The following is a 27,379-nucleotide window of genomic DNA, read 5'->3' as shown; positions in this document are numbered from 1 at the left end:
ACAAGCATAAGGACCTGTGGGAGGAGACAATGGCCAGTGACTGTAGCCTAGTGCGTAAATTCTAGGTCCCAGTGAGATCCTGGCTCAAGAAACAAGGTGGATGACTCTTTGGAAATGACTCTTTGGATGACGTTGGCTTCTGGCCTCCATGCCCACATACATGGAACTGCATGCATATAAATATATACATAGATTCTGTACATATACCCCCCCACACACACAGCAGAATAAAAGACACATATGCAGAGCCTAACATATGGATATGCTCAATAAACATTAATTTAAACATTATTCAAGATATAAAGACTAAGAGTAGTTCTTCTTTTTAAAGATTTTATTTATTTATTATGTATACAACATTCTGCTTCCATGTATATCTGCATACCAGAGGAGGGCACCAGATCTCACAATGGATGGTTGTGAGCCACCATGTGGTTGCTGGGAATTGAACTCGGGACCTCTGGAAGAGCAGTCAGTGCTCTTAACCTCTGAGCCATCTCTCTAGCCCGAATAGTTCTTCTTGATTAATTTTTTTTTTTAAGTTGAATCAAATCAAGATACAATGCCATGTCAGGCATGGCAGCACTTCCTTAATCCCAACCCTCAGAGGCAGAGACAGAGGCAAGCAGATCTCTGTGAGTTAGAAGCTAGCCTGGTCTACACAGTGGGTTTCAGCCTGACTATAGTGAGACTGTTTCCAAAAGACCACAAACCAAACCAACAAACCAACCAACTAAAGATCCCCATGCTAATCAAAAAGGATTTCAGGTGTGGCTTAGAAATAGTCTTTCAAAGTGAAATAGTTGTACTTCCCAAAAAATCACCAATAGTATTTTATATCTTGGCTGCTCAAAAATATTATGCTTCCAGAAAATGTTTTTCCTCTTTTCAAAACACTACAAAACTAAGACTTCTCTATTTATAACTCTTTAAACAGTGATTGATACCCTTTATGTTTTCTTGCTAAATGAAGGAAATGCAGGTTTAAAAGTTCAAGGTCGACCTTATACCTGGGGGGGGGGGAATTTGGAAACTTCCTGTATTGAAAACAAAAACAAACCAAAACAATAACAAAACAGAAACAAGAGTGCCTTAAATATTATTTGTGTCTGGGCTAATTTTCAGGGCTGCACTCATGCTCTTGAGTGAGAAGTGGGTCTATGGGTAAGCTGAACTGGCTGCACTCATGCTCTTCAGTGTGAGGCGGGCCTGTGTGTATGCGGAGCAGCTGTGACAATGTCCAGCGACAAGGCTGTTCACCACAGAGCTGAACTTCCTCAGCTTGCTTCAACAGATCTCTCTGTTTGCTGGCTTAGGACAGTATGGGGTATTTTGTTTTTCTACTCTATAGTCTCAGTTCTCCCCTTTATGATATCCCCGTATTGTCTACAAAAAGAATTTAGTACTGAAAGTATCTGGAAAGATACAGTTAAAAGTAGAGAATTTTCAAGTGAGGAAATTCATGCAAGCCTTTCATATCAAAAAGCGTTGAGAATTCACAGGTGTTTATGAACTGCAAACTCACGACCCATCCATACTCACACTTTGCTCAATTTTTCAAGGACTATCCGTTTTCTAATCTGGTTCTGGGAACTTGAATCAATCAGTGGGAAGCTGGGATCATGCCGAAACACATTCTTAAACAAAACAAACAGAAATTAAGTGGTATTATTTTCTTTTTATGAGTAGAGCAATAACAGAAAAGTTCACTCCTCTAGTATAGAAACAGACTTAAGAATTAATACATTTGGTCATTATCAGGTGGGGAACTTGCCTGGTCCCCCTAACCTCTTTTGTCCCTCTGTAAAATGCTAGATAATAATAAATGTACACTCAAGGGTTAACATCAACAATTACTAGAATTCATTCGTGGGAAAGTCCTGTTTTCAGAAGAGATCATTCAAATGAACTAGGAATGAGAAAGTTGAAAGGAAAAACAAAACGAAATAAACCCACTTTGTTTGCTTGAAAGCATCACAGAACTAGCAAGGTAGTACAGAATTTGGGTAGAGGCCCCAGAGAGGGTAACTCAGGAGAGTACACAGGCTAATCCTGGAAGAGGTGATTGGTTTTTTTCCTAACAGAAACCTGAGCAGAGTTTTTCTAACAGAAACTACAGGTCAGGGAATGCCAAAAAAGGAGCGTTATGGTTAATGCCCCCCAAGTAGAGGAAGACTTGGAAGGAGCACCCTCTGCGAGTAAAACGGAATAGGAGAAAGACTGACTCTTAAGGACTGTTGTCATCACTAAGTCACCTCAACTCATGATCAGGTTATGGCGATGTGGGATTGCTGGAAGTCTCATGAGAATTGAACAGATGCCTCCTAGAGGGTAACAATATCCTGTGTCTCAGGGTAGGGTCTCCTATGTGCATCAGACCACAGGCATGTATCACTAAGCTCAGTTTGCAAAATGTTTGATATCTGATAAAATAAGACAATGCAATAAAAATCAGGAGCATTAGCCCATCAAAGCCAAATTCTCAGGGATTCAGATAATGAAATTATATTACTGTTAAATGATATACTATATAAGCTATATAAAGTTAACATCTTCAAAGAAAAATGACAGTTGAAAATTCTAGCAGACAACTGGAACTATATGAAAGAGCCAATGAACCCTCCATAAGTGAGCAACACAGCTTTCAAAAGCACTCATGGGACAGTGGGCAGCAGAGCCACGTTCTCCCAGGAGACTTCATAACCAGTGTCCATCATGAAGCACATTCTCTGGGGCTAGCAGCCATGGCAGCTGGGTGTCTGACAGTGGCAAGGGAGCTGTGAACATTTCCCCATAGAAGGCCAGAGACTTCAGCTCCACTTCCTTCTCTCTAGCCTCCCAGCTACATGTGGCCCTGGTGCCAGAGCATGTAAAAGGTAGAAGGCTGGCTGATGTTGGTGATCATCAACCAATGCATGACTTTCCAGTCATGCAGCCATGGCTGCCCAGCCTCTCAGTGATCCTAGCATGCGCAGTCTTGCAAAGCTGGACCTGGACAGACTTTCCTTGGATTGCTGGTCCCTATTCAAGGTGAGGAGACATTTCTTTTCCCTTGGCAGAGTCACACGAAAGGTAGACTCAGAGCTCATGGGACACAGCCCCGGGGACCCAGGGGACTACTGTACTTATGCAATGGCACACTCCTCAGTAATGAAAGAATGAACTACAGGCACACACAACAACACAAACGCATAAAAACCAAACCAGCCCAAACAGTATTCTATGAAACAAACTGGATAGCAAAGAATATAGCCTGCTCAAAATTGGCAAAAGTAATCTCTACTGTAGGATAATAATTTTGGGAGAGGCAATGATCACAGCAGACACTGATGTCATCCATTTTCCTTATAAGGAAGCACCTCCTGGTCTGTGCGCTCACTATAAACACTCAACAATCTGTACACTTGCTGTTGAACACCAACAAAAAAAAGCTATAAATCGTTCTACAGCACAATCACACTTCAGACACTGGTTTTTCCTTTGCAAGGCTTCTTAGTGTAAAGCTGTAAGTGGTGGTGAGGCTTATGCGGCTCTCTGGAAGCCAGTGTTCCTCCGAGCTTAATGTAAGTTTTGGATGCTATCTAAAAATGATATCGTGGTTTCAAATATGGTGCGAGGCTAGGCAAAAGTTCTGTAAAGGTCCAAGAAATTTCTATGTGTGTCTCTTTCTATCTTTCCTCTCCAAATCTCCAAGTGTGTTTTTAATTTGAGGGCAACATTTCTTATAATTCCTTTAATAACAGAGTTCTATCCTAAATCAAGACTATTATCTACTCTTCTCTCCACACTAAAAGACCTCCAGACAGCACATATAAACCAGAAGTACGCATTGGGAATATTACAGACTCATTCCTACACCTCAGCAGTGTATACTCAGCCTTTATGTATGAGGACTCTGTACCCAGTTATGTGATGTCACATACTCTGAACAGACGAACAAATGATGAAAGCTACTGAAAGTCCCGTGTACAGACAAAGAACTAAGAACTAAGAAGAACTAAGTTTTTAATGACTGGGTGGATCTCATCTGTATTCATTACTGCCCAGTAAATCCCTTTACTGTAGTGTTTTCACTGTAACCTTTCATCTTTTGGCTTGTGAGGTGTGTCTTCCTACACGTGTGAAAGTGCACTCGTGGGCATGCATGATGTCCTCTATCTTGAGCCTCCACCTTCATTTGCAGATAGCCTCTCCCTGAACTTGGAGATGTTTCTTTTAGACTGGCTGATCAGAGAGCCCCTCGTGTCCCTGTCTCTCCCCTCCCCTGGCAGTGGATAACAGATGCACATCACTGTGCCTTCCGTCTATGAGTGTCGGGAATCTGAACTTGGCTCCTCAGGCTTGGGTAGCAAGTACCTTCTCCAATGAGCCAACTTCCTAGCCATGCCTGTAACATTTCAGACAGACGCTAACTGAACATTACCTCAAAAAGCATTTAGCTGTCTAAGCAATTAATCTATCCTACTGAAAGCAGCATGAGGCACGCCCCAGATTTGCTTTGCTGAGCTCTCCAAATATGAGCAGCCTAAAAAAAAAAAAAAAAAAAAAAAAGAGAATCATTGGACGACATACCTCTCCTGGGTCCTGCAACTTGGTCATTTCTTCATTTAAGATATAGTGTCCTCTGTAGAACTCCCTGACCCTCAGGTTCAGCATTTCAGTTTCTTTTTTCAAGCTCTCATAGGTGGGCACTGGCTTAATGGCCGTACCTGAGCCTCTGACTGGTAGTGTGTCATCAAGGTTGTTCTGAGGCTGGCTCTGGGCAGGACCACAACTACCTGCCTCACAGCTTATGTCATCTTCATCGAGTTCTTCATCAGGTACAGGGGCCGAGGATGGTTTCAGGCACACAGAGGCACAATCTTGGCCATACAAAAACGTCAGTGTTTCTTCTGTCTTCCATTCAGTCAAGGTGTTCTTTAGAACTCGAAGTAAGTTTGCCTTTGCAACCTCAGGACATACCTGCACCGGGCCGGAGGCTGACTTGGAACCTTGGTTAGATTTGGCAAATTTGGTCCTGAAATGCTCAGCACTTTTCTTGCTAATCCCCACAAGAGTGACCTCTGGCACACTGCGCCTGTTGTCAGGAACTGCTAAGGTGTGCAGTCCTTCATACAGTGGGCCGGGTGAAGAAATCTGAGCATCTTCTTTCTTTGAGGGAAGTTCACAGGCTTTCTCCTGACTGTCCAACCTGCAGTTACCCAACCGCTCAGTGACATCTGCCACTGTCTGTTCTCTGTGCTTGGAGTCCACTTTCTGATCAGCTTTCTTTTTCATTGTGCTGCTGTCTTTGCACGGCTGTGGCCTCGTATCTGCTGCCTGCGGTCTGTCTCCTGGGAGAAGCGAGGAAACGAAGCCTTGCTCATCATCACTGGTGCATTCACTACACGTGCTGGGAGACAGACCTTCACAGGCACCAGGACCATCAATATCTGCTGCTGTAATGGCGTCTTTGAAAAACTGCACTACTTCTCCAGAGCAGCCACTGTCCAAGAAAGACAATCAAAACAAAGACAATTGGAAGACAAAGCATTTCAAGTTACATCCTGGAATTTTCGAGGTAAAAAATTCCGTTCCTTAGACATAGCCTTGCTTATACTTTCTCACACATAAACTTCAGAAGGCTTTAATTTCTTCATTTCTAATACATGTTTGATACAATTCTTTTCCTTTCCCTGTTTCTAACAATTCTTTTCCTTTCCCTGTTTCTAACAATTCTTTTGTTTGTTTGGTTGGTTTTTTGTTTTCAAGTTGGGGTTTCTCTGTGTAACCATCCTGGCTGTCCTGGAACTTGCTCTGTAGATCAGACTGGCCTCGAACTCAGAGTTCTGCCTCCTGAGTGTTAGGGTTAAAGAGGTGCACCACCACCACCCAGCCCCATTTTACAATTCCTCAAGCAGTATAGCAAACAAATACCATAATATTTTAAAGACACTATCCTGTTCGATGATTTTGATTTTTGTTTGAAAAAGAGGTGAATATTTTCTAGTTCTGGCTGATCATTATACAGAGAAAATTCCCTGGAATGGAAAATACAAAACTCATAACAGAAAGTGAAGTTGGTACATCAACATTTTTCAATGAAAGATACTTAAGTTTGAAAACTCAGGAGTTACAGCAGATCACAAGCAATTAAGGATAACAGCTGTCCCCCATTCTGTCTTTCTCTTTTCAGAGTCAGTTTAAATAAGATTAAGACTTCTGAAGGAACAAAGGCAAACAGGAGCACCCCAGTGGTTCATGTGGGGACAGTGTGCCTCACCTCCAGCCCTTGTCAGCTCTCCTACTGGATGAGGCCGTGTGGGGTCGGGAAGCCCACTGTGGGAAGGTGTGAAGGAAAGGGCCAAGGAAGCAAGGAGCTCAAAGCAAGGTTCTAGTGGGAATGCAGAAAGATGACCAACATTTTCAGCATTACATACGTTTTTTCACTAGAATCTAATCTATACAATCAGGCAGGTGATGATTGGATAAGAAGAAAGTATAACATCAAGAAATTAGATTGCAGGCTAAAAAGATGCCTCCATAGTTAAGACCATGTGTTCTTATAGAGGACCTAGGTTTGATTCCCAGGGCCCACATGGTGGTTTCACAACTGCCCCTAACTCCAGTTCCATGGAATCCAATGCCCTCTTATGACCTCCCTCAGCAAACATTTATACATATAAAAAAATGAAACAAATATAAAAATAGCTAGAATGAAACTTTCATAGTTTTTACATCTCAGTCTTTCTCTTGAGGTTTTAAAGCACTTATATTTTATACTAGGTTAAAGCCATAAAGGTGTCCATCAATAAACAAGTGTCTCTTATTGGTGCTGAATACTGTGTGACTAAGGCAGTGACTGATTACATTACCAAGGACATTTAATTGGAGACTTGAAAGGATGTGTTGTGAGAGAGGGCTGCAATTGAGGAAACATCACTAAGAGTTGTCCCCCTCCTCATGGTGGGGTTAGGAAAAATAAAACCCCACAACCTGCATTTATATTAAAACTTTAAATAATCTTTCAAATAATCAAGTAACACACTAGTGTCCTAAAATCCTGTAAGACCACAAAACCCATTCTCAAATATAATGGGCACAACCTCATCAACAAAGGAACAGTATCTGAGATGGAGGCTGTGTTTGTGTCTATTTCAACATGTTCAATTAGAACCCTCAATGAGACATCTGCACAATAGATCAGACAGACCAAACAAACCATCTTTCTCTCACTAGAGGGAATGCTGGACATGTCACACGTTTCTCTGTACCACACACCACCTGGCCCACTCAGGTTGGTGAAACTGATTTGAACGAACCTTTGTCCTTCCTTCAGCAGCTGAAAATCAGGAGGCCTGGAACAACAACAACAAAAAAAAAACAGAGGAAACTGAAGGCAACTGACACATCAAACATGTTCAAGAGTTTACTTTAACTCTATTGCATGGGAAATATAATTAAAGAAGTAATTCATAAAAAGATTTTTTTCTTTAAGAAGGGCAAAGCACTGTAAAATAATGTAAAAAAGAAATCTGGATTCCGTGTTTTTTTTAACCTAAAATTTACTCATTTTCAGAATTAAGTTTAAATTCCCATGCACCCCATACAGTTTCCCTTGACCAATGTGAGCAAAAGCAAATTGCTCTCTTCAATAAATTCCAGTCACTATCAGCTCCAGCTAATTGAATTATTTTGTTTTTTATTGTCAGAACTGTTGTCTAAATGTTTTACTGAGCATATGTTTGAGTTCTTAACTAATCTGCCAGCTCCTGGAGGGCAGAGACTATACTTTCAATCAAATGACTTCAGAGACAGCAATTATATTGTATTATAACTTTTTTTTTTTTGAGACAGTCTTACTATATATTCCTGGTTGGTCTTAAACTCATAAAAGTCCAAAGCTGGAACTAAAGGTGCCACCAATTTGGACATGAATGCCTGTGTGTGTGTGTGTGTGTGTGTGTGTGTGTGTGTGTGTGTGTACAGTGCCTGGAGAAGGCATAAGAGGGTGTAAGAAAGTTAGTGTTGGAGTTACAGACAGTTGGGAGCTGCCATGTAGTTTTTGGGAACTGAACCTCTGGAAGAGCAGCAAAGTTCTCCTAACCACAGAGCCACCTCCCCAGCACCTGTCCAAATCAAGTAAGTTAAACTTAATTCTGTGAACAATTTGGTTATACACTGTCAGAAATCACATCTGACTATTGAAAAGGCAAGATCTCTTCAAAGTGAAATATAAAGGCCGAGGAGCACACCACGGAGAAATTAATGCACCAAATACAATCTTATTTCAAGTCCCAGAAGAGAGCGCACTGTTCAGTGCATGAGAGATACATGAACAGGAAGCCAGAAATGATGCTGAGCCAGTCAAGAAAAGATTGAAAGGAATGATTTCAGCTGGTCTTACACACACAGTTTATAACTAAAGATGTTTGAAGTCAAACCTGTGAATTTCACTCTATATGCCTGCCTTTCTTTTTTAAAACAGGTGATCATACTTAAATCTACCCTCTTCACATGCAAACACACCCCAGTCCTTTGGGAGTCTACACCATTAACCCCTTTTTCGGGTTGGAGAGATGGTTTCGAGGTTAAGAGCACTGGCTGCCCTTCCTAAGGTCAGGATTTGATGCCAGCACCTACATGAGGGCTCACAGCCATGTGTAACTCCAGTCCCAAGGAATCTGGTGTGTGCTGTTCTGGAGTTGACGAGTATTGCATGTGCATGGTACGCAGGCAGACGGGCAAACACAACACCCAAACACACAAAGTCTGCCCTCATCACTTCTGGTCGGTATCTGTCACCCGGTCACCAGCCTCTGTCTCCTGGAATCTCTGTCTATTACTTGTCTTAAAAGGCTCTTGCTGAGACCACCAATAACTACAGCAATGGTAGCCATTTTTCTTTTCTTTTTTAGAGCAGAGGGAAGAGAACCAGTCTAAAAGTAAGAAGAATGGACTCAATCATAAAGGCAGGCCAGGGTGAAGAAAAATCAGTAACCAAGAGCAGAGTGGTGTGTTTGCAACGAAGAGGAGACACACGAGAGCAGTGGAGGGAATCAGTGCTGTCAGAGATGCCCATATGCTCACGTTTGAGTATAGCAGTAGGTTAAAACACACTGAAGGTTGGAGGTTGGGTTCAATGTTGAAAGTGAGAAGAAAGATCTGAATGTATCCGATAATACAAATGGGAAAATGAGGGTAGAAATGCCGAAGATACAGGCTTTGGTGCCAGATGGACTTGGGTGGGTGGGTTTTTTTTTTTTTGAGTCTTGCTATATTTCAGGATGGCCTGGAACCATTACAAAGGTCAGCTAGCCTGGAATCTATGCTTCTCCTGCCTCAGCCTCTTAAATGCCAGCCAGTATCGCAGATGTGAACCAGCACACCCACCTCCACGCCTGCACTTCAACCTCAAACCTCTGCACACAAGCCAAGTGTCTCACAAGTGTATCACGACACCTTTGAGTTCCACTGTCTCTAAGATAGGCAATTTAACAACCCTAGGTGACCAAAATTAAAGCGATATTCTACCCAAAATGTTAATGGTTTTGACAACTTTCTCAATGATGTTCGGCAATCCAAGTACAGAAGGAAAAAAGACTGGACCATGGGAGGTGGGAAGGGCAGAAAATTAAACAAGAACGAACTTGGAAGCAACTTCGAGGGTAAAGCTGTAACTGCTGACTGTACAGTCTGAGAAATCAAATATGATAAGGGTCTGTCAGTGCAGAAGAACAGAGCTGGAGAGGGGTCAGAAGGAGGTCGAAGAGCAGCTAGAGACAACATCAAAGTTGTGGTCAGAGAGGATCCAAGCGAGAACAAGGCCCAAATGCTGCTGACTCAAGTGACAATCAAACTGAAACATTTATATCATCAATACAATTTGGGCTAGTTTGGATTTCATTTTGTGGGCTTATTTATTTATTTATTTATTTATTTATTTATTTATTTAGAGATGGGATCACACTGGTCTTTAAATTCAGGCTGGACTCAACCGATCTCCTGCCTCATCCTCTTCAGCACCAGGTACCAGACTCACCTTGCTTCGTCTGTTTTTGTTTTAAAGAAATAAAAGAAAGCTCAGTTTCTGATGGCAGGAGGGACATTTGTATACAGTAAGTACCAACATTCTGGCTCATGGTTCCAGACATCGCTTTAGGGAGGGCAGAGAGGCAAAGCTCCAGACAGCTGGGGCACTGCATGTACTCAGGCGGCAGAACAATGGATGCTTGCTGCTGTACAGCTTGCCTTCTGCATTCACACACTCCAAGACCCCAACAGGGGAATGGCGCTGTTCACAGTGGTGGGTCTCACCACCTCCACACTGGAGGGGGTGTGCCAAGAAGCACTGGCCCAGGACATTGTTGAGTCTCTTATGCTTAGACTTAACACTAACCACCACAATAGGTTTTTAAAATTGTGGTGAAGAGGCCAAAGATTCGGCCTTGGGCTGAAAAGGTAGCAGCAAATCATGAACAGGCTGCTTAGTCAGGTGTGGAGAAGACGAAGTTATCGTTTCACGTTCAGTATTTCTACTGATGCTTGGCTATCGTCAGGGCTGTGGCTAGCAGTCAATCACTGTTAGACCGCCTCCATGGTTCACACACCTTTTCATTTCATCTTCCAACTTCCACCAAGTTTAGAACTTAGGTCTTATTTCAAATTCTGACCTCTTTTCACCCCATGATGCTCTAGTGTCAGGAACCCCCCCCCCAAAAAAAAACCCAGGAAAACTTTTGGTTCATATCTCTTGATCATGTTTTACAAATCTTATGTCTTCTATTTTCTCTGACTTTACAGTCAACCTTGTTACTAGGAGATTTTGGGTTTTGTTTTGTTTATTTTTTGAAACAAGGTCTCTCTATGTAGCTCTGGCTGTCCTGGAACTCCATAACAATCCTGTACAATAAAAAAGCATCCAGAGGCATCACCATCCCTGATTTAAAATTATACTATAGAATATAGCAATAAAAAATTACATGGTATTGGCATAGAAACAGAGAGCTTGATCAACGGAATTGATTGGCAAAAAGACAGGATGATCAATGGAATCGACTGACAAAATCAAAACCAAAAAAAAAAAAAAAAAAAAAAACAAAAACAAAAAAAAACCAACAGACAGGTACAAGTTGAGCAATGGAATTGCTGTGATGGTGGGAAGCCTACAGTCCTCCCTGTGGTGGGAGGACTCAAGTCTCCTTAGACACAGTGAAATCTTTTCAGGAAGCGTTTATTCTGCTCGCTGAGCACAGAGGCGGCTGCTCAGGAAGAGGTCATAAAAGTTGCTCTGCAGAGGTTTTTGGCTTCCGCTCCTGAGATTATACATGTTTATTGCAGAGAACTGATATGTAAAAATCTCCTTCTCCAGGCCACATGATGCGTTTAGCTCTGTCAGCATTAACCATTCATTCAAATTTGATATTTAAAAACAAAATTTGCTATTCAACATTTGTCCTTTCTTTATAGATTTTTAACTCATAATTCTAGAGACCCCTGTCTCCTAAGCTCCAGACTCTACTTGTGTAAAACCATTCAGGATTTACAAATCCAAGCACAGAGTAAGTAGAAGCACACTGTTTCAGCATCAGAACTGCATGTGGCCTGTTTCTGGGCTCTGGTTGGGTGAGCAATGTGAGACACATAACACACTACGAACCACACGGCTCTAACTCATGTTTGTCTCTGGCAGACTGTCAGGAGAGGTCTGTCAGAACCACTACTCCCCAAGGCTCAAGGGTGTATTTTAATTTTAGATATTTTTTCACTATAATTAATGACTTCCTAACTATTGAGGCACAAAGTTAAGGGATTATATAATAAACAAACTTATCCTAGTATTCACAGTTATGTGTGAGACCAAACTGGGTCCCACTGTTTCCCATTGGTATTTAAGACCATGACACGCCAGGTTTCAAATACATTAGAAAATACCCCTGGCTTTTCTTCTCATTTAAACTTTGACCCAGTCTTCTATGGACCTTCATCTTAACAAACAAAAGTGTTCTGATTCCTCTACGTTCCTGAGTCAGACAGATCGGGTAACAAGGCAGCTCAAGTCTGTCTGGTTTCATGCTGATATGGGACGAATACAAACGCAGACTTCTACTTTCACAAGTGAGGAACTGATCTAGTGCAAAAATATGGTTTTATGATCCTCAAACAACTAAAAACCTAGAGTGAATGAAACAGTACTCTTCAAGTCACAGTGACCAACAAGACACATAATCAGCATGTCATAAAAGTGGTAGAAAATAATTAGACTTTAGTGACTGTTTTTAAAGCTATATGCACATATTAGACTACAATGTAAGATATAGTAATTAAAAAGCTTATAATTAATTGCATGAGACATTAATTACACGAATGGATTTAAAATTTGTATTTTAAATTGACCATTAAATCACTATAGCGGCCGGGTGGTGGCGGCGCATGCCTTTAGTCCCAGCACTTGGGAGGCAGAGGCAGGCGGATCTCTGTGAGTTCGAGACCAGCCTGGTCTACAAGAGCTAGTTCTAGGACAGCCTCCAAAGCCACAGAGAAACCCTGTCAAACAAAACAAATAAACAAAAAAAAAAAAACCAAAAAAAGTCACTATAGTGAAATTTATGTTTATTACTGAAAATAAAAATCTCTGCATTAAATACTAGGGAAGCTATTCTAAAATGCAGCAACACATTAAAAAAAATCATTCTCAGTGACAACAGTGACCTCTTGTGGATTCATTAAATTATAACACAGCCATATGCCCAAGAGTTAAGCAATTGAGAAGACAGTACAAGGCTGTACCACAGTAAGGCTATACACAGTAAGGCTCTGGTTAGACGACAGGCAACAGGAGATTTATGTTTAGCCCCACCCTTCACCAATGTCCATAAATCACGCTGAGTGCAGTGGGCAGAAACCTGGCCTCATTCAGAGTCTACCATTAGCTTATGGAATATGCTCCATTTTTGTAAGGTGGCTTATCTAAGGAACTGGATTGACTCTATGGGTCTTTTAAGCTTTTGAGACTCCTTGTTTTTGAACTCATCTTGTAGACCAACACCAGATCAAGGTCTGCTCAAAAGACCTTGCGTACTGGGTGTATTTGTTGAACCCTTGATTAGCACATAGAAGGCCCCGGCTCAACCCCATAGTGCAAACAGACACCTGACACTCCCTAGTACCTGAAAATGCACCACACTCTACCTGTGTGTGCATTTTCTTCCTATTGTGGTCTGGAGCCCTCTAATCCATGATGCCTAAAACCAGAACTTTACAAACACTATATTCTTTTCCTATGTGGCTAGTAAATGATTGACAGGTGAACTTGTGTACACTAGGAAAAGATTTATGCCCCAGGCAAGGAGGAGCAGCATAGTGTGAGATTTTTATTGTGCTATTCAGAATGATTTATAACTTAAACATTTATGAATTATTTCTGGAGCCATCCATTTAATATTTTCAGATTATAGTTAATGCCAGTGACTGAAAAAATGGAAAGTTAAACAATGGTCAAGAAAGGGTCACTTTAGTTAGCCAGTCCCACCCTACTCCCTTGAATTTTTCTCTTTTGTTTACAGTTTATCATTAAGTAATGTTGCAAAATTTATATTACACGTACTTGGTAAAGTTACTAAGTGTTGCTTCTCTCACGTACTTATTCTATCATCTCAGTCACCATTACACTCACAGATTGAGATGGTGCACATGCGTGTGCGTGTGTGTGTCCTGCCAGGCATTGAGTGCAGAGTGCATACTCTGTAAATTAAGCGCATTTGTCTAAATTGGGGGAATAAAACACTATTTTTGTCTTTTTTCCTCCACTAAAATGTAAGAAAGGTTATATAAGTGAGAGGAACCTCAGTAACTATAAACATTGATTAAGGCTTCAAGTTCTGAGGAAAAGTAGAGATTGTGAATGCAGAGGGGTGAGACTCAGGAAAAGGTCAAATACAGCTAGCACCATGTGTGAGGAAAACTTGTCTTGGGAATGCCTTCCCTCCGTCTTCCTGCACTCTCTTTCTTTGAGACAGTGTCTCCTGTGGGCCAGGCTGGCCTGGGGTTTACTAGGTAGGTAAGGGTGGCCTTGAGCTCTGATTATCCTGCCTCTCAAGAGTTTGGAGATTACAGTACAATTATGTCCAGCTTGGTGAACAGTTTGGAAGTAGATGTAAGGATGCTACTAAGGATTGAATTTAACAAGCAGAGACGTTGGAAATAAAAGACAAAGATAACTTAACCAACTGATGCTATTCAGTGGGGAGTGGAACATGCTGCTGGAACCTTAGCAGTTTGGTGATAGAAAAGGTGGAGAACAAGGCAGTGACAAGATGGAGAGTGTGAATGCCCCATTTACCTTGGAACCTGCCGTTTTTTTAATGCTCTGTACAAGAAAGTTTATGGCTAGAGGTGAAATGACTGATTTAGTCTTTATCACGGTCTGTTTAAGGCCACAGGGTGGTGGGTAGGCTTTGCATAGCAAGGATTGCAGAGGAACATGCTATCAAAGGTCTGTTGATGATGTCAATGAACTGGTGGAATTGAATGAACTGGTGGAATTCTTTACCGGACAGAATTTAAGACTTTGCCTGTCTTACAGCAAAGCTCTTGCGTCAATTGCATCTCTTTACACTTGAGTCACATATTTACCTAGCATCCATCTACACTGTCTGACCACAAACAACGGGCTTGTGCCAACTCTTCAAACATGCAACATTCAGGAGGTTACTAATGTCACTAAGCCTTTGTCTGGAGTTTCTATACAATTTAGTTGGATAATGATGATACCTGTTGCTTTGACGAATAACTTTCTTTAAATTCTGTATTGGTAAAATACTGCCAGTGTTTAAATGTCCCAAAGCAAAAGCCCTGTGATGATCACACACTTTTTAACAAAAAGGTCTTTTTATTGGCTTTCTTTAAACTCAGGATACTGCAACAAAGTGAGCTAGTTCCCCAAGAGCCATTATCTTCTGAAAAAGGTTACTATTTTAATTCAGGATTGTTACAATGACAGGCTTCACAGTCACTCTGGGCAAAGCAAGAGCCAGAATGCAAGTTCCAGTTTTGGGATTACAATTACAACATCAGAGAAAAACATCTGCATGTTAAGATTTACCATTTAAAACCCTTAATAACTATTCTTAAGATATAGCTATTTCTCCACAGCTAAGCTGTGTAGATGGTGACCCTCTGCGGACAATCAAGCCTGCTCTTACTGGAAAGGTTACTTGACCACTAGAGAAAACAAGACAAAGGTTTCATTACCTTTCTTCCTCTCGAACCCATACTGGAGTTTTGGGAATTTGTGTTTCAAAAAATTTAGATGCTCTGTAACAAAAGTTGCTGCAGAAAGACTGAAAAAGAAATATTTAAAATAAGCTCATTGCTTTTCTATTTGAAAAATAGCCTACACACGGAAAACATGTTATGTGCAGCTCAAAGAATAAAACAAAACTCTAAGGCTTTTACCACAGATGGCTGAGAGTACATGACAGTAACTCTGATGGCTTCTATTTGCCCTACTAGCTACATCACCTTCTGCGTTCCCTGGGGTAAACACCATCAGACACGCTCTGCTCACCATTCCTTTTGGTCATCACCATACAACACCTACCCACTCTTCCCTATACAGCACCTATTCACCATGTAGCACCCATTTGCTGATCCCTGTAAAACACATGGCTCTATCATGTTTGAGCTTTATCTAAATGAGATGTGGCAGCCGGGCAGTGGTGGTGCATGCCTTTAGTTCCAGCACTCAGGAGGCAGAGGCAGGCAGATCTCTGTGAGTTCAAGATCAGCCTGGTCTACAAGAGTGAGTTCCAGGTCAGCCTCCAAAGCCACAGAGAAACCCTGTCTTGAAAATCAATCAATCAATGGGATACGACTCAGTGTTCATGTCTTTCTTTTTGTTCAAAACCACATTTTTAAGATTGACCCAGGCTCTCCTGTAGTTTACCCTTTCACTGTACTCCTTTACATTCTGGAGCTGGGGCACAACAGAGGCAGAGCACTGGCCTGGCCCTGCGCGGCCCTGGGTCCCATCCCCATTACCACAGAGAGCAAACGTGTTCCACGCTGTTACTTTAACTTATTCTTTATTTATGAACAACTGAACTGTTTGTGACCTTTTGCTACCACTTAAATGTTATAAACTTTAATATATATTTTTTTTAGATGGGGGGTCTCACTTTGTTTCCCAGGCTAGTCAAAAATGCACTGTGAGGCTCAAGGTGGCTTTGCATCTGTGGCACTCCTCCTTTCTCAGCCTCCCAAGTTCTGGGATGTCAGGGTAAGCCACCACCAAGCAACTTAATTAAAAAAAAAATTTTAAAGACTACAGTTAATACTTTCACTTTTTAATTATTTAAATTAATAAATTTAAGTGTGTGCACATAAGCCACAGCATGCATGCAGAGGTCAGAACAATGCTGGAAAGTCAATTCTTTCTTTTCCACCCTTACTGACTATCTCTTTGACCCTTTTTGTTTTTTTGAGGTAGGGCTTCTTTATATAGTGTAAGCGAACTTCAAATTTTCTGTCGTTGAGGATGCTTTTGAACTTCTGACCTTCCTTCCTCCGAATTTTGAGTCCTGGAATTACAGGCACATCCCTGGCTCACTAATTTTCTCTTTTTGTGTATATGTATGTTCACACACACGAGTGGTATATACGTGTCTCTGTGTGTGCTTGGGTCTGCATATGCACACATGTGTATACTCACTTGTACAGGCCAGAGGCTGACAGTGGGCATGTTCCCCAATCACTCATTATCTTCTGTTTTGAGACAGGGCCTCTCACTGATTTTTGAGCTTCCTGCTTTTTGCTCAGCTGGCTGACTAGGGAGCCACTGGATCTGTCTCCAAACCCCAGTGCTAGGGTTTTGAACACATGGCACTTAAACTCCTTAGTCATCTTTCTGGTCCACTTTTTTTTTCCTTTATCATTAAAATGAATTTAATTTAAACACGATACAATCTATTAGGCACGGTGGTGCCCTGGTGGCAGAGGAAAGAGGATCACAAGTTTGAGACCAGCATGAGACTTGGAAGCAGCATGGGAACCCTATCACAAAACTCCCAGGGATACAATGTACTTTAGTGGTAATACAACTGCCAAACAAGTGCAAGGACCTAATTCCCAGTAAGCAAGCCCAAGTGCTGTGGCTGCTTGTTGCACTGAAACGTGTTCTTGTCACTGAAATGCTTCACCTGTGAGCTCAGGCCTCCTATTTCAAAACAGTTTTTATTTCATACAACTTCCATGGAAAGTTTTTAAATTTCTTCAGGTTAAGTCATTCTTTGTGGAAAAAAAAATATATATAGCACTTTTTTTTTTGTATTACAAAAACAAAAAAGTAATTCATCAATCCATTGACGTCAGCAAATTTAGTTCACTGGTGCTCCCAACACATAAACGGATGCACCAGTCCATAGGCATTTAATGTCTAGTTTAACTGGTTTCTTTTATCTTCTGGAGAAGATACTCCATCTGCAGATTCAGGTTTGGCTGGCCCTTTCTAGTCTTTTTGCTCAGGACTTTGAAAGCTTCCATCTTCTTCTTGTAGAGCCTCCGAGCCTCTTCTCATTCTCGCTTTCTCATTTCAAATTCAAATTTCTTAGCAGCACGCTTTGCTTGTATCCGTTCATACTCTTCTTGTGCCTTTTGGTTTGAAGTTTTCTTTTTCTTTGGAACAGTGACAGAATTTGGTGTACACAGCTGCTCTGGCTGAGACTGGTGATCACTAGACTGTTCTTCAGACAAAGTCTGTTCAGTGTTACACTCTTCTTCAGGCACAGGCTGGTCAACTTGTTCTTCTGAGGGAGGCAGACCAACCTTTCTCCGTTGTTTCTTGAGTCTTTCTTCTTCAGCTAAATAGAGGTGTTTCAGATGGTCTGGGTAATGATCAGTGAACTGGGATTCCTGGGACGTTGGTGCCTTCTTTACCTCCCACAGCAATTTCTTGTAATTTTGCTGGATCTTCAGTTTCCTCCAAAATGCAAAACCTTATCCCTCGCAAACGCTTCCGGCTTGCTGGTGGCTAGGCTGCCAGGTCCTGCGTTTCCCACTTTGGTTCTTGGATGCGACCTGAGGAGTCCCTTCCTTGCACGCCACAAATCCTCCAGTCCGCCACTTCGAAGATGGCCTCACCGGCACCATCTTGCCCCACTTGGGTCGAGAGAATGACCCTGGTCCACTTTTTAAAATGCACATAAAATTTGCTATCTTAATCCTCTTTTGAGTCGGTGCTTTGCTGTGAAACCCTGCTGGATTCAAATTCTCAATTCTCCTGCCTTAGCCTCCCATGTGCTAATACTACAGGCAATGCCACCTGCTCTTTTACTTGTCACCACTTTTTGATGCACAGTTCAGTGACATTAAGTTCACACTGTGTACAGTTCTCTTCAGTCACTGTCTTTGGAATTCTTCTTAGCATGCAAAACTGAAAATCTGTACACACGAAACAATAACTCTCTATTCCTACCTTCTTTGACAAGCACCATTCTGCTACAAACACGATAACTTTAAGAACCTTGTAAAATAGCTTATACTGTATTTGTCCTTTTGTGTTGGCTTATTTCACTTAATAATGTCTTCAAAGTTCCTATGTCACTATATGCCTATATTATATTTTATAGCTATGAATATTTTTATACATATACCCTGGTACACATGGCCTAAGAATTTCCTCAAGGCATATAACAAAGAACAAAAAGGCTTGGTCACAAAGAATGTGAGAGGCTTCTGGCGTGCAGCTTTACTTGGCATTAAGAGCCTCTCTGGCATGTAAGAGGTTCTGCTTTGGAGCCCAGCCTCCCCACTTTGTGGAGCAAAACCGATTCCAAAACTGGCTCTCAAAATGGCTGTAACAGGGGCTGGAAAGATGCCTCAGCAGTTTAAGAGCACTGACTGTTCTTCCAGAGGTCCTGAGTTCAATTCCCAGCAACCACATGGTGGCTCACAACCACCCTGAATGAGATCTGGTGCCTTCTGCTGGCATGCAGGCAGAAGACTGAATACATAATAAATAAATAAATAAATAGAAATCTTTAAAAAAAAAATGGCTGTAACAATACTCACTCCCACCAGCTCCTTTGTGAGTTGTACAACCAGCTCACTGTGTTTAGACTAGTCTTTTCTCCAACTACTAAAGAAAATGAGCATGTTTTCATGTGTTCACTAACCATTTACTCCTGTGTATAAATGTTTGCGTTAGCTTGCCTTCCCTTTTTCTCAACGTGTTCTGGTCATGGATTTGTAGGAAATCTAACTTCACACGTTTCACTTGTTCGTTCTCTCCTCCCCCCTCATTTTTTTCAAGACAGAGTTTCTTTGTGGAGCCCTGCCTGTTCTGGATCTCACTCTGTAGACCAAGCTGGCTTGAACTCAGAGATATGCCCCAGCCTCTGCCTCCCGAGTGCTGGGATTAATTAATATTGCTTTTATGTTTTGTTTTTTGGGACAGGGTTTCTCTGTGGCTTTGGAGGCTGTCCTGGAACCAGCTCTTGTAGACCAGGCTGATCTCAAACTCACAGAGATCCGCCTGCCTCTGCCTCCTGAGTGCTGGGACTAAAGGCATGCGTCACCACCGCCCGGCTGTTTTCTCATTTGTTTTAATGAACAAAAATTTTAAAATTTAAAAAGGAAAGTATGTCAGCTTTTCACACTTTTCTAATTTTCTGTACAAGTTCAAATTCTGACAGCCTTGAGAGGTGTGTTTTCTGTACACAGTTCTCTCCACCCACTTTGTATATAGACGTATACTTTGTATATAGTCAGTTCTCACGTTTCCCATCTGGACAACTGACTATGGCACTGAAAAACCAGTAGTTTTCCAGCTATTGAAAAACCCATCCTTTCTCCACTCACCCCCATACTCCTGTGGCCATCTATCAAGGGGTCATGTATGTGACGAATCATCCAGGTTCATCCTTCATTTCCCGATATACTACTTGCCTGTACTTACAGCAACATGCACTTTATGTTTTTAAATGTTCAAATCTTTTTTGGAGGGAGGTAGCCCAGAGAAGCCCCAAACTTTCTGATAGCTGAGAAAACTATGGACTCCAGACTCTTCCCACCTCCATCATACCCAGCTTTAAGTCTTAGTTAAAGTTCAAGCAAGAATTTTTCTTAGTACCTTAGTTTTAAATAGTTTAAATCTGTTCATGTAGTTATTTTCTAACAGGAAAATTTTAAAGTAAAATTAAAGTTCTATTTAGCATCATTTAAAAAAATTAACTGCCACATCAAAACAGCTTTTGAACTTACCTTTCTTTCAGTAATATCATAGACTTTATTGGTTTTAGTAGAAATTCTATACTTCTGTTTAGGGATCTAAAGAAAAATAAAGCATCATTTACTAGAGAATTTAAGTAAGGAACACAAGCTTTACGTCATATACAATTAAGTCATATATATATATATAGTTAATACTTTTGGCCAACCCAAGTTATTAGTTCATGATCTTGGGCTTTACTTCCTGTTCTTTCTACAACACTAATAAACTAGTAAACACACTTAGAAGAAGAGTACTTACGACTCCGAGCTTCTTCTGACATAAAGGATAGCCACAGAGTTTGATGATGGACCGCTCGTCCACGACATCGCTGTAGTGAGCCGGAGTGATGAACATCCCCTGCAGTGGAATGTTTGCGACAGGTTAGTGGGACCCACTTCACAGCTGTGAAGGCAGAATTAGAGGGGCATGAGAAGGAAAAGTACTTCAGTAAGTTTGATGTACAGTAACACTTAGAGCAATGGTATTTTAAATTCTTCTGGGCAGACGAGATGGCTCCGAGGGCAAAGGTTTCTGCTGCCAAACATGACAACCTGAGTTTCACCTCTGGGACGAACCCACAATGGCAGAACAGAATTGAATCCACATGCACATTGTGGCACATGTGGGTCATGGTATGTATGCCCACCCCATGAGAAAATAAAAATAAATTTAACAACACATTACATGTAACTACAGCTATCTTACTATAATATATATACTATATACTATATATATACTATAATAAGTAAGTATACTTACTTACTTATTAGCTCATTTTAAAGTCATCATAAAGCAAGAAACACTACAACAGTTGATAATTTTAAAAGACAAATTATACATCATGTATCTAAGGACTAAAATAAAATTTAAAGATTCCAATAGTGGGAAGAAATTTCACTTTGCATAGACTGAAGCGTGCTAGACTTGGGGACTGGAGGGATGGCTCAGTAGTTTGGAACGCTTGCTGCTCTGCCAGGTTGGTAACCTGAGTTTGGTTACCAACCATGCAGTTCCAGAGGAACTGGTGCCCTCTTTTGGACTCTACAGGTAACTGAACATACGTGGCATGCATTCACACATACCTATGCATATATTTAAAGAAAAAATGATGGTGCTGGAGAGACAGCTTAGTGGTTTAGAGTATTCGCTGCCCTTGCCAAGGTCCTGAGTTCAGCTCCTGCCACCAATGTTGGGCAGATCACAACCATCTATAACTCCAGTTCCAAGGGATCTGACGACCACTTCCGGACTGTGGGCACTCACAGTGCAGGTACATACATGAATATATGTACAAAGACACTCATACACATAAATAAGTCTTTAATAGATTATTTTAAATCTGGTAATCTGTCAATGTAATACATACACACTCCTTTAGGAATTCCTCTGTGATGTTCTCTTCCAAAAGCTGCTCAACAATGTGCATGGCTTTCCTCTCAAACTCCACCTTCCTTTGCACCGCAGTTTCTAGTTCTGCCCGTCTGAAATTTTAACAAGAAACTTAGTCCACTTAAAACACTTCTCTTGCCAGGCATTGGTGGCGCATGCCTTTAATCCCAGCACTCGGGAGGCAGAGGCAGCGGATCGCTGTGAGTTCGAGGCCAGCCTGGTCTCCAGAGTAAGTGCCAGGATAGGCTCCAAAGCTACACAGAGAAACCCTGTCTCAAAAAAAAACCAAAACAAAACAAAAAAGACTTCTCTTACAGCCAACACTCCATGCTTTAAAAGCCACCACTAACCTTAGTTACTATTTTGCTGAAAAAAAATTATAGTTTTTAATTCTGCCATTTCTCGCCCAATACCTTCCAAATAGCAAGCAACAATTCATTACATTACAGTGTATATACGGAAGCCGATCACAAGGATTACTTCCAGGCTCAGAGCACAAGGAAGCACTTCCAGACACCTATAAAAAAAGGGGGGGCTGGCATGGTAGTCCATGTCCATAATCACGGCACTTGGAAGGCAGAGGTGCAAAGAATGAGAGTCCAAGGCTAGTGTGGACTACACAGGAAGAACCTATATTTTAAAAGAGCATGGATTTTTTTTGCTTTCAGTTTATATTTTTGCCATACATACTTGGCTCACCCCACCTTTCTGAAGAAAGAAAGACTGAAGAAACAAAGAAAAGGTGACTTGACTTCTGTTTTCCTCACACACAGAAACTTCTGTCAAGAGCTGAGGTTGTGACATCTCAGTTCAACAGAGCAGTTAGGTCTGGGGGGAAAGGCACTCACTTTATGAGTCTTGCTAGGTAACTGTATGATATGTAGTTGAGGGAATGGGATCCTGTCAGTCCCTGTGGGCCCTCACACATGGGATGTAAAGCCAGGCTATCTCCTTAGGCAACCCCACCCATAAGCAGAGCTTCTCAAGCTCTGCTGCAAGACTGTGTGAGATGTTTTTACACACCGTGCCCAGAATGGAGAATCACCGCTGTCATGAGTGTCCTAGTAATGCCACCTTGGCTGTCACCAGTGCTTACCCCTCCCTCTGACATCTGGACCAGTTGGCAATCCCAAGTGTTCTCCCTGCTTTCATTAACTTCTGAGACTTTAAACACTTTGCCTAGAGCAGCATGCCCCTCCCCCCAACTTGGCTGTCAGGTAGTTTTGCCAACAATTCGTATTTATAATACATATATTAAAATGGGAATTCTGAAACTAAACACCTATTTTTTTCCCTACCATTTCATCAAGATCATTTTACCATTATTTTGAGATAATGGGGATGGAATTCAGGACCTTGCACATGCTAAGGAAGCACTCTACCACCGAGCTGCAATCACTAACTCCATAAAGACCACTTTTGCATCAAAGAAATACAAAAGATATAAACACAGATTACAGTTCTTCATATTTAACATGAAAAGCTTCATGAAAAATTATGTTTCTCAGTTTTGCACCCATCAATAAAAGTCATTATCAACTTGCTGGCTCAAATTATCAACCACACTGTCTGGAGCCATTGTCTTCCTGACTGACAGATACCTACAGCTGCTTCCAATGGGTATTGTCTCAGTGTTATTCCTTCTGTCACAAATGATGAAAACTAATATGGCTGTGCTGGAAGTTTTATGTCAATTTGATACAAGCTACAGTCACCTGAGAGGAGGGAACCTCAATTAAGAAAATGCCTCTATAGTCTACGGCCATACCACTCTGAACATGCCCGATCTCATCTGATCTCAGACGCTAAGCAGAGTTGGGCCTGGTTAGTACTTTGATGGGAGAAAATGCCTCTATAACGTTTTGGGCTGTAGGCAAACCTGTAGGGCATCTTCTTAATTAGTGATTGATGGGGGAATAGTTTAGCTCATTGCCTGTAATGTTACCCCTGGGTTTATGGTCCTGGGTTCTATAAGAAAGCAGGTTAAGCAAGCCTTTCGGACAAGCCAGTAAGCAGCACCTCCCCATGGCCTCTGCACCAGCTTCTGCCTCAGGGTTCCTGCCCTGTTGGAGTTTCTGTCCTGACTTCCTTTGATGATGAACAGTGATGTGGAAGTATAAGCCAGATAAACCCTTCCCTCCCAAGTTGCTTTTGGTCATGGTGTTTCCTCACTGCAATGGTAACCCTGACTAAGACAGTGGTGTATGAAGCAGTACTCAAACATTCTGGTCTTGGGATTCCTTTATATTCTTAAAACTAGAGCTTTTTCACATATGGATAATATCTGTCGGTATTTACTACATTCAGATTAAAACAAATTAAAAACAATTTATTTCACTTGACAATACCAAGCCTGTCAGATGTTAACTTTTAAATGCATTCTATTAAATGAGTGAACTGATGTACATTTTTTGCTTGTATTTTTTTAGCTGGATTGAACTTGGAAGTATATTATGTCAGAATAAATCAAGAGGATCCGTCACCTGTTATCAATCACCATTTCATTACCTTATGGATTGCTTTGTCATCCTAGCTAATCTGCTCACAATACATTTTAGCTGGAGCTGGGAGTGTAGCTCAGTGGTAGAGTACTGGCCTAGGATGCAAAGTATTATGCAGCTCCACAGGAAATGCTTTCCTGAACAGTTCTCGAATACGTCTAGCATCTCTAACCCTCCACACCACCTCGCCCTAAATTAAACCTTACATCCAAGCACTGCCTTGCTGTTCTGTGCTCAGACAAACCAAATTTCTCCATGTGACACAGTAGATAGTACATGAACAGAATTCTGCCTCCTTCCCTCCCTCTGGGGATGTTATACACACCCGACCCCAGGCTCTTCATACACACTATCCCCCTAGCTGAACTTCTCTCATCCCTACTGTGTGCTTTACACCTACTCTCTTCAGGGTTTAGAGAAGCCTTGTCTTGAAAACCCACAGGCCACCCCCTGCCAATCTAAATCATTAGCCCTGCCTCATATCTCCTTTTTCTTCATAACACTTACTGCAACTGGTGATGACATATTCATTTGTGTTAGTTTAACTGACATTTCTCAGTCCCAGTGCACTAACCCAAATACAGGCTATCTTGTATTTGGAAAATATTTTGAAAGAAGAGTTTAGTGAATCTTGAAGTGTTGAGTCACGGAGACTTTTAATCTCTTCACAGACAATACCTCTCTTAGAGATCTTTTGTGACATGAGAGATAGATAGTAAAGGGTGGTTTTGGTTTGTTTTTAAATCTGCATTTAATGCTAGGAGACGAAGGGTTCCAGTGAGTCTGGCATATACAACAGTAAGCATGGATGTGAAGAGATGGGGAAGGAATGCTTGGTTAATTCAGGGATGGTGTGCCCACTATGTTTCCAACAGTTTCCAACAGCCTTAGCCTCCAGTTTGCTTTCCTTAAAGTTTTGAGAACTATTAGTGCTCCCTACATCTTCTCATAAGTTTGTTCTCAGTACATAGTTCAATGCCCAAATCCCAAGACTAGAAAATAAAACCAAACAAATCTGATCCAATTAATGAGATAAAAGGAAAGTGGCTATACCTTCTGGAAGCATCTTCTGGTTGGAGGGCACTTGTCTGTTTAGTTCCTACAATTGAAGAGATAACAGCAAATGCAAACACACATTTGATGTAGCAGTCTTACCCAAATAACACACTGTGGGCAGCTTTTCCTTTTCTCTCACAAATTTCATTTCTAGGTAGACAAGAAGGAAACTCCATTGCTTCTGTAAATTAACTACATCTCAATTTTTCTTGACTAAAATCTCTTTGGGGACTGGCTTTTTTCATGTATCATATCAGCTTTAATCAAGTACTTCTTTAAAACAAACAAACAAACAAACAAACAAAACAAGCCAGGCGGTGGTGGCACATGCCCTTAATCAGGAGACAGAAGGCAGGCGGATCTCTGTGAGCTCAAGACCAGACTGGTCTACAGAGGTAGTTCCAGGACAGAGCTAGGGCTGCTACACAGAGAAACCCTGTCTCAAAAAACAAAAATAAATAATAAATAAAAAATAAAAAACAAAACAAAACTTAAAGCTTTAGGATAAACATTTCTCGGTCTCCCAAATGCTAGATAGCTTGCCTAAAAAGAGGCGCTGATACCTCAGAGACCAGGCCCCAAAGCAGTCCAAAAGGAGGTGTAGTCCAGGATTCGAGGCGGCTGAACACCACCTGTTCTTGGCCCCTTGTGCTGGGGTCCCCAGCACGGCCCACGCAGGGGAAGACCCCGGAACACCCGCGTGAGGCCGCGGGATTCTTTCCCGAGGGCACCGGGGCAGCCACCCGCCACTCGGAGCCCTCCCTCCCCCGGGGGCAGACTGGGCAAGCAGCCCGCGCGCGCAGTGTAGACTCAAGCCAGGGTCTCGGGGTCCAAACCTGGAAGAGGCTACGGTTCGTACCTGCAGCCTTTCGGTAGGTGCTGGAGGCCGGGGCACTCGGGCCCAGCGAGAAAGGAACCGCAGAATCAGCCATGGAAAACGCAGTCAGAAGGTGAGACGCTGGCGGCCGCCAGGCTCCGCCCCCCATGCGTCTTCCGGACCGTGCTGGGGGCGGGCCCATGGAGGGAGGGGCGAGCGCTGGAGAGGGTGTACCCAGTCCAGGGGCGGGGCGAGCACCGGAGGGGACGGGCCCAGGGAGGGCGGGGCGAGCGCCGAAGGGTGAAGACCCAGCCCAGGGGCGGGGCGAGCGCCGGAGGAGGCGGGGTCCCAGAGGCGGGGCGAACGCCGGAGGGGGCGGGCCCGACCTAGGGGCGGGGCCAGGAGTGAGGCCTGCGCTGCGGGAGGTGGAGAAGGCGAGCGGTCTGGCGGGTAGGTGGACGAGCTGGCTAGGGCTGGTCCAGGCTGGCTCATCAGGACCCTGGCAGCGCGAGGCTCGCCTGCTAGGCCCCTCGAGGTGCTGGAGCCTGGATGCTCTGCCCAGTAGGAACAGGGAAACAGGCAGGGAAACAGGGAGAAATGGCTCCCCCTCGGCTCAGCCCACAGGCGCGGTAGGGTGTGATTTTGCTGTCCGCGCCTGGGGGGCAGCGATTCCACCAGCCCCCGGGGCCGCATGCTGTGCTGGTCACCACCGAAGGCCTTCTCTTCGGGTGGTTCGGTGATCTCACTGACTAGGTTTGGTTCCTGTGGAGAGGGCAGGTCTTGTGGGGCATGGGGTGAAGGGCGTCAGAGTCTTCAACTTATTTGGGTGACTTAATTGTGTTGGATTTCAGTATTTATCAATGGGACATTTTAAAGATTCCCTAATGATTAGAATTCTTATGCCAGGTCTACCGTTTTTGTTTTTGATTTTGTTTTTTTTTTTTCATGAAAGGAATACTTTCCTCTTTTGAAAAAAAGTTCTTCTAGGAAGTTCTCTCTAGGGTTCTTTTTCTTTTTTAAATCTCTTTTCATTCTTTAGGCAATACACTAGAGGCTTTAAAAATGTTCTAGTAGACTAGCACACTAGCGTTCAGTAATACCATTTAAGCTATAAAAATTTACATTGTATTTATGTGTTTTCTATTAATTCAGAATGAAACAGTTTATGAAACATAATTTACATAGTATCACAACTAACTGTGTTTTGTATTCATTTCATCATCAAGACTAGGACACTTATTAGGAATGGCTGTTGAGGAACTTCAGTGCATAATAAAAAGATGTGTAAGTAATTCTCTAAAACCACCTGTAAAATATGGCAAGGGCATAGATTATCTTTAATTACTTTGTGGTCACTCACATTATTTA

General features: G+C 42.2%; 2 protein-coding genes and 1 pseudogene across 12 annotated transcripts in view; 1 reads left to right on the top strand and 2 right to left on the bottom strand.

The window, feature by feature from the left end:
* Rpap2 (RNA polymerase II associated protein 2) overlaps window positions 1–26,195 on the bottom strand; it is a 75,650-nt gene extending 49,455 nt beyond the window's left edge. For 7 of the 8 annotated variants that reach the window (XM_027425913.2, XM_035447711.1, XM_027425915.2 and 4 more), the window contains exons 1-9: window positions 26,054–26,195; window positions 25,192–25,237; window positions 21,615–21,729; window positions 20,507–20,605; window positions 20,239–20,304; window positions 15,232–15,320; window positions 7,302–7,337; window positions 4,573–5,485; window positions 1,543–1,637 (exon numbers count right to left, since the gene is read on the bottom strand). In XM_027425913.2, coding sequence (XP_027281714.1) covers window positions 1,543–1,637; window positions 4,573–5,485; window positions 7,302–7,337; window positions 15,232–15,320; window positions 20,239–20,304; window positions 20,507–20,605; window positions 21,615–21,729; window positions 25,192–25,237; window positions 26,054–26,180 — 1,586 coding nt within the window. In that variant the 5' untranslated portion in view covers window positions 26,181–26,195. The remainder of the gene's footprint in view (window positions 1–1,542; window positions 1,638–4,572; window positions 5,486–7,301; window positions 7,338–15,231; window positions 15,321–20,238; window positions 20,305–20,506; window positions 20,606–21,614; window positions 21,730–25,191; window positions 25,238–26,053) is intronic. The other variant, XM_027425914.2, reaches the window with a different exon arrangement.
* Window positions 15,843–18,834, bottom strand: LOC103159850 (annotated as a pseudogene).
* Window positions 26,196–26,390: 195 nt separating the features above from the next.
* The window catches only part of Glmn (glomulin, FKBP associated protein), a 28,885-nt gene continuing 27,896 nt past the window's right edge, over window positions 26,391–27,379 (top strand). The window contains exons 1-2 of one of the 4 annotated variants that reach the window (XM_027425909.2): window positions 26,391–26,461; window positions 27,238–27,295. In XM_027425909.2, coding sequence (XP_027281710.1) covers window positions 27,257–27,295 — 39 coding nt within the window. In that variant the 5' untranslated portion in view covers window positions 26,391–26,461; window positions 27,238–27,256. Of the gene's footprint in view, window positions 26,462–26,523; window positions 26,547–26,667; window positions 26,765–27,237; window positions 27,296–27,379 lie in introns of those variants that run through there. The other 3 variants (XM_027425910.2, XM_027425908.2, XM_027425907.2) reach the window with 3 other exon arrangements.

The sequence above is a fragment of the Cricetulus griseus genome, chromosome 7 (assembly GCF_003668045.3).
Source record: "Cricetulus griseus strain 17A/GY chromosome 7, alternate assembly CriGri-PICRH-1.0, whole genome shotgun sequence".
NCBI classification, from domain to species: domain Eukaryota; kingdom Metazoa; phylum Chordata; class Mammalia; order Rodentia; family Cricetidae; genus Cricetulus; species Cricetulus griseus.
The sequence above is the reverse complement of the archived record's forward strand: the minus strand, read 5'-3'. Positions and strand labels throughout refer to the sequence as shown.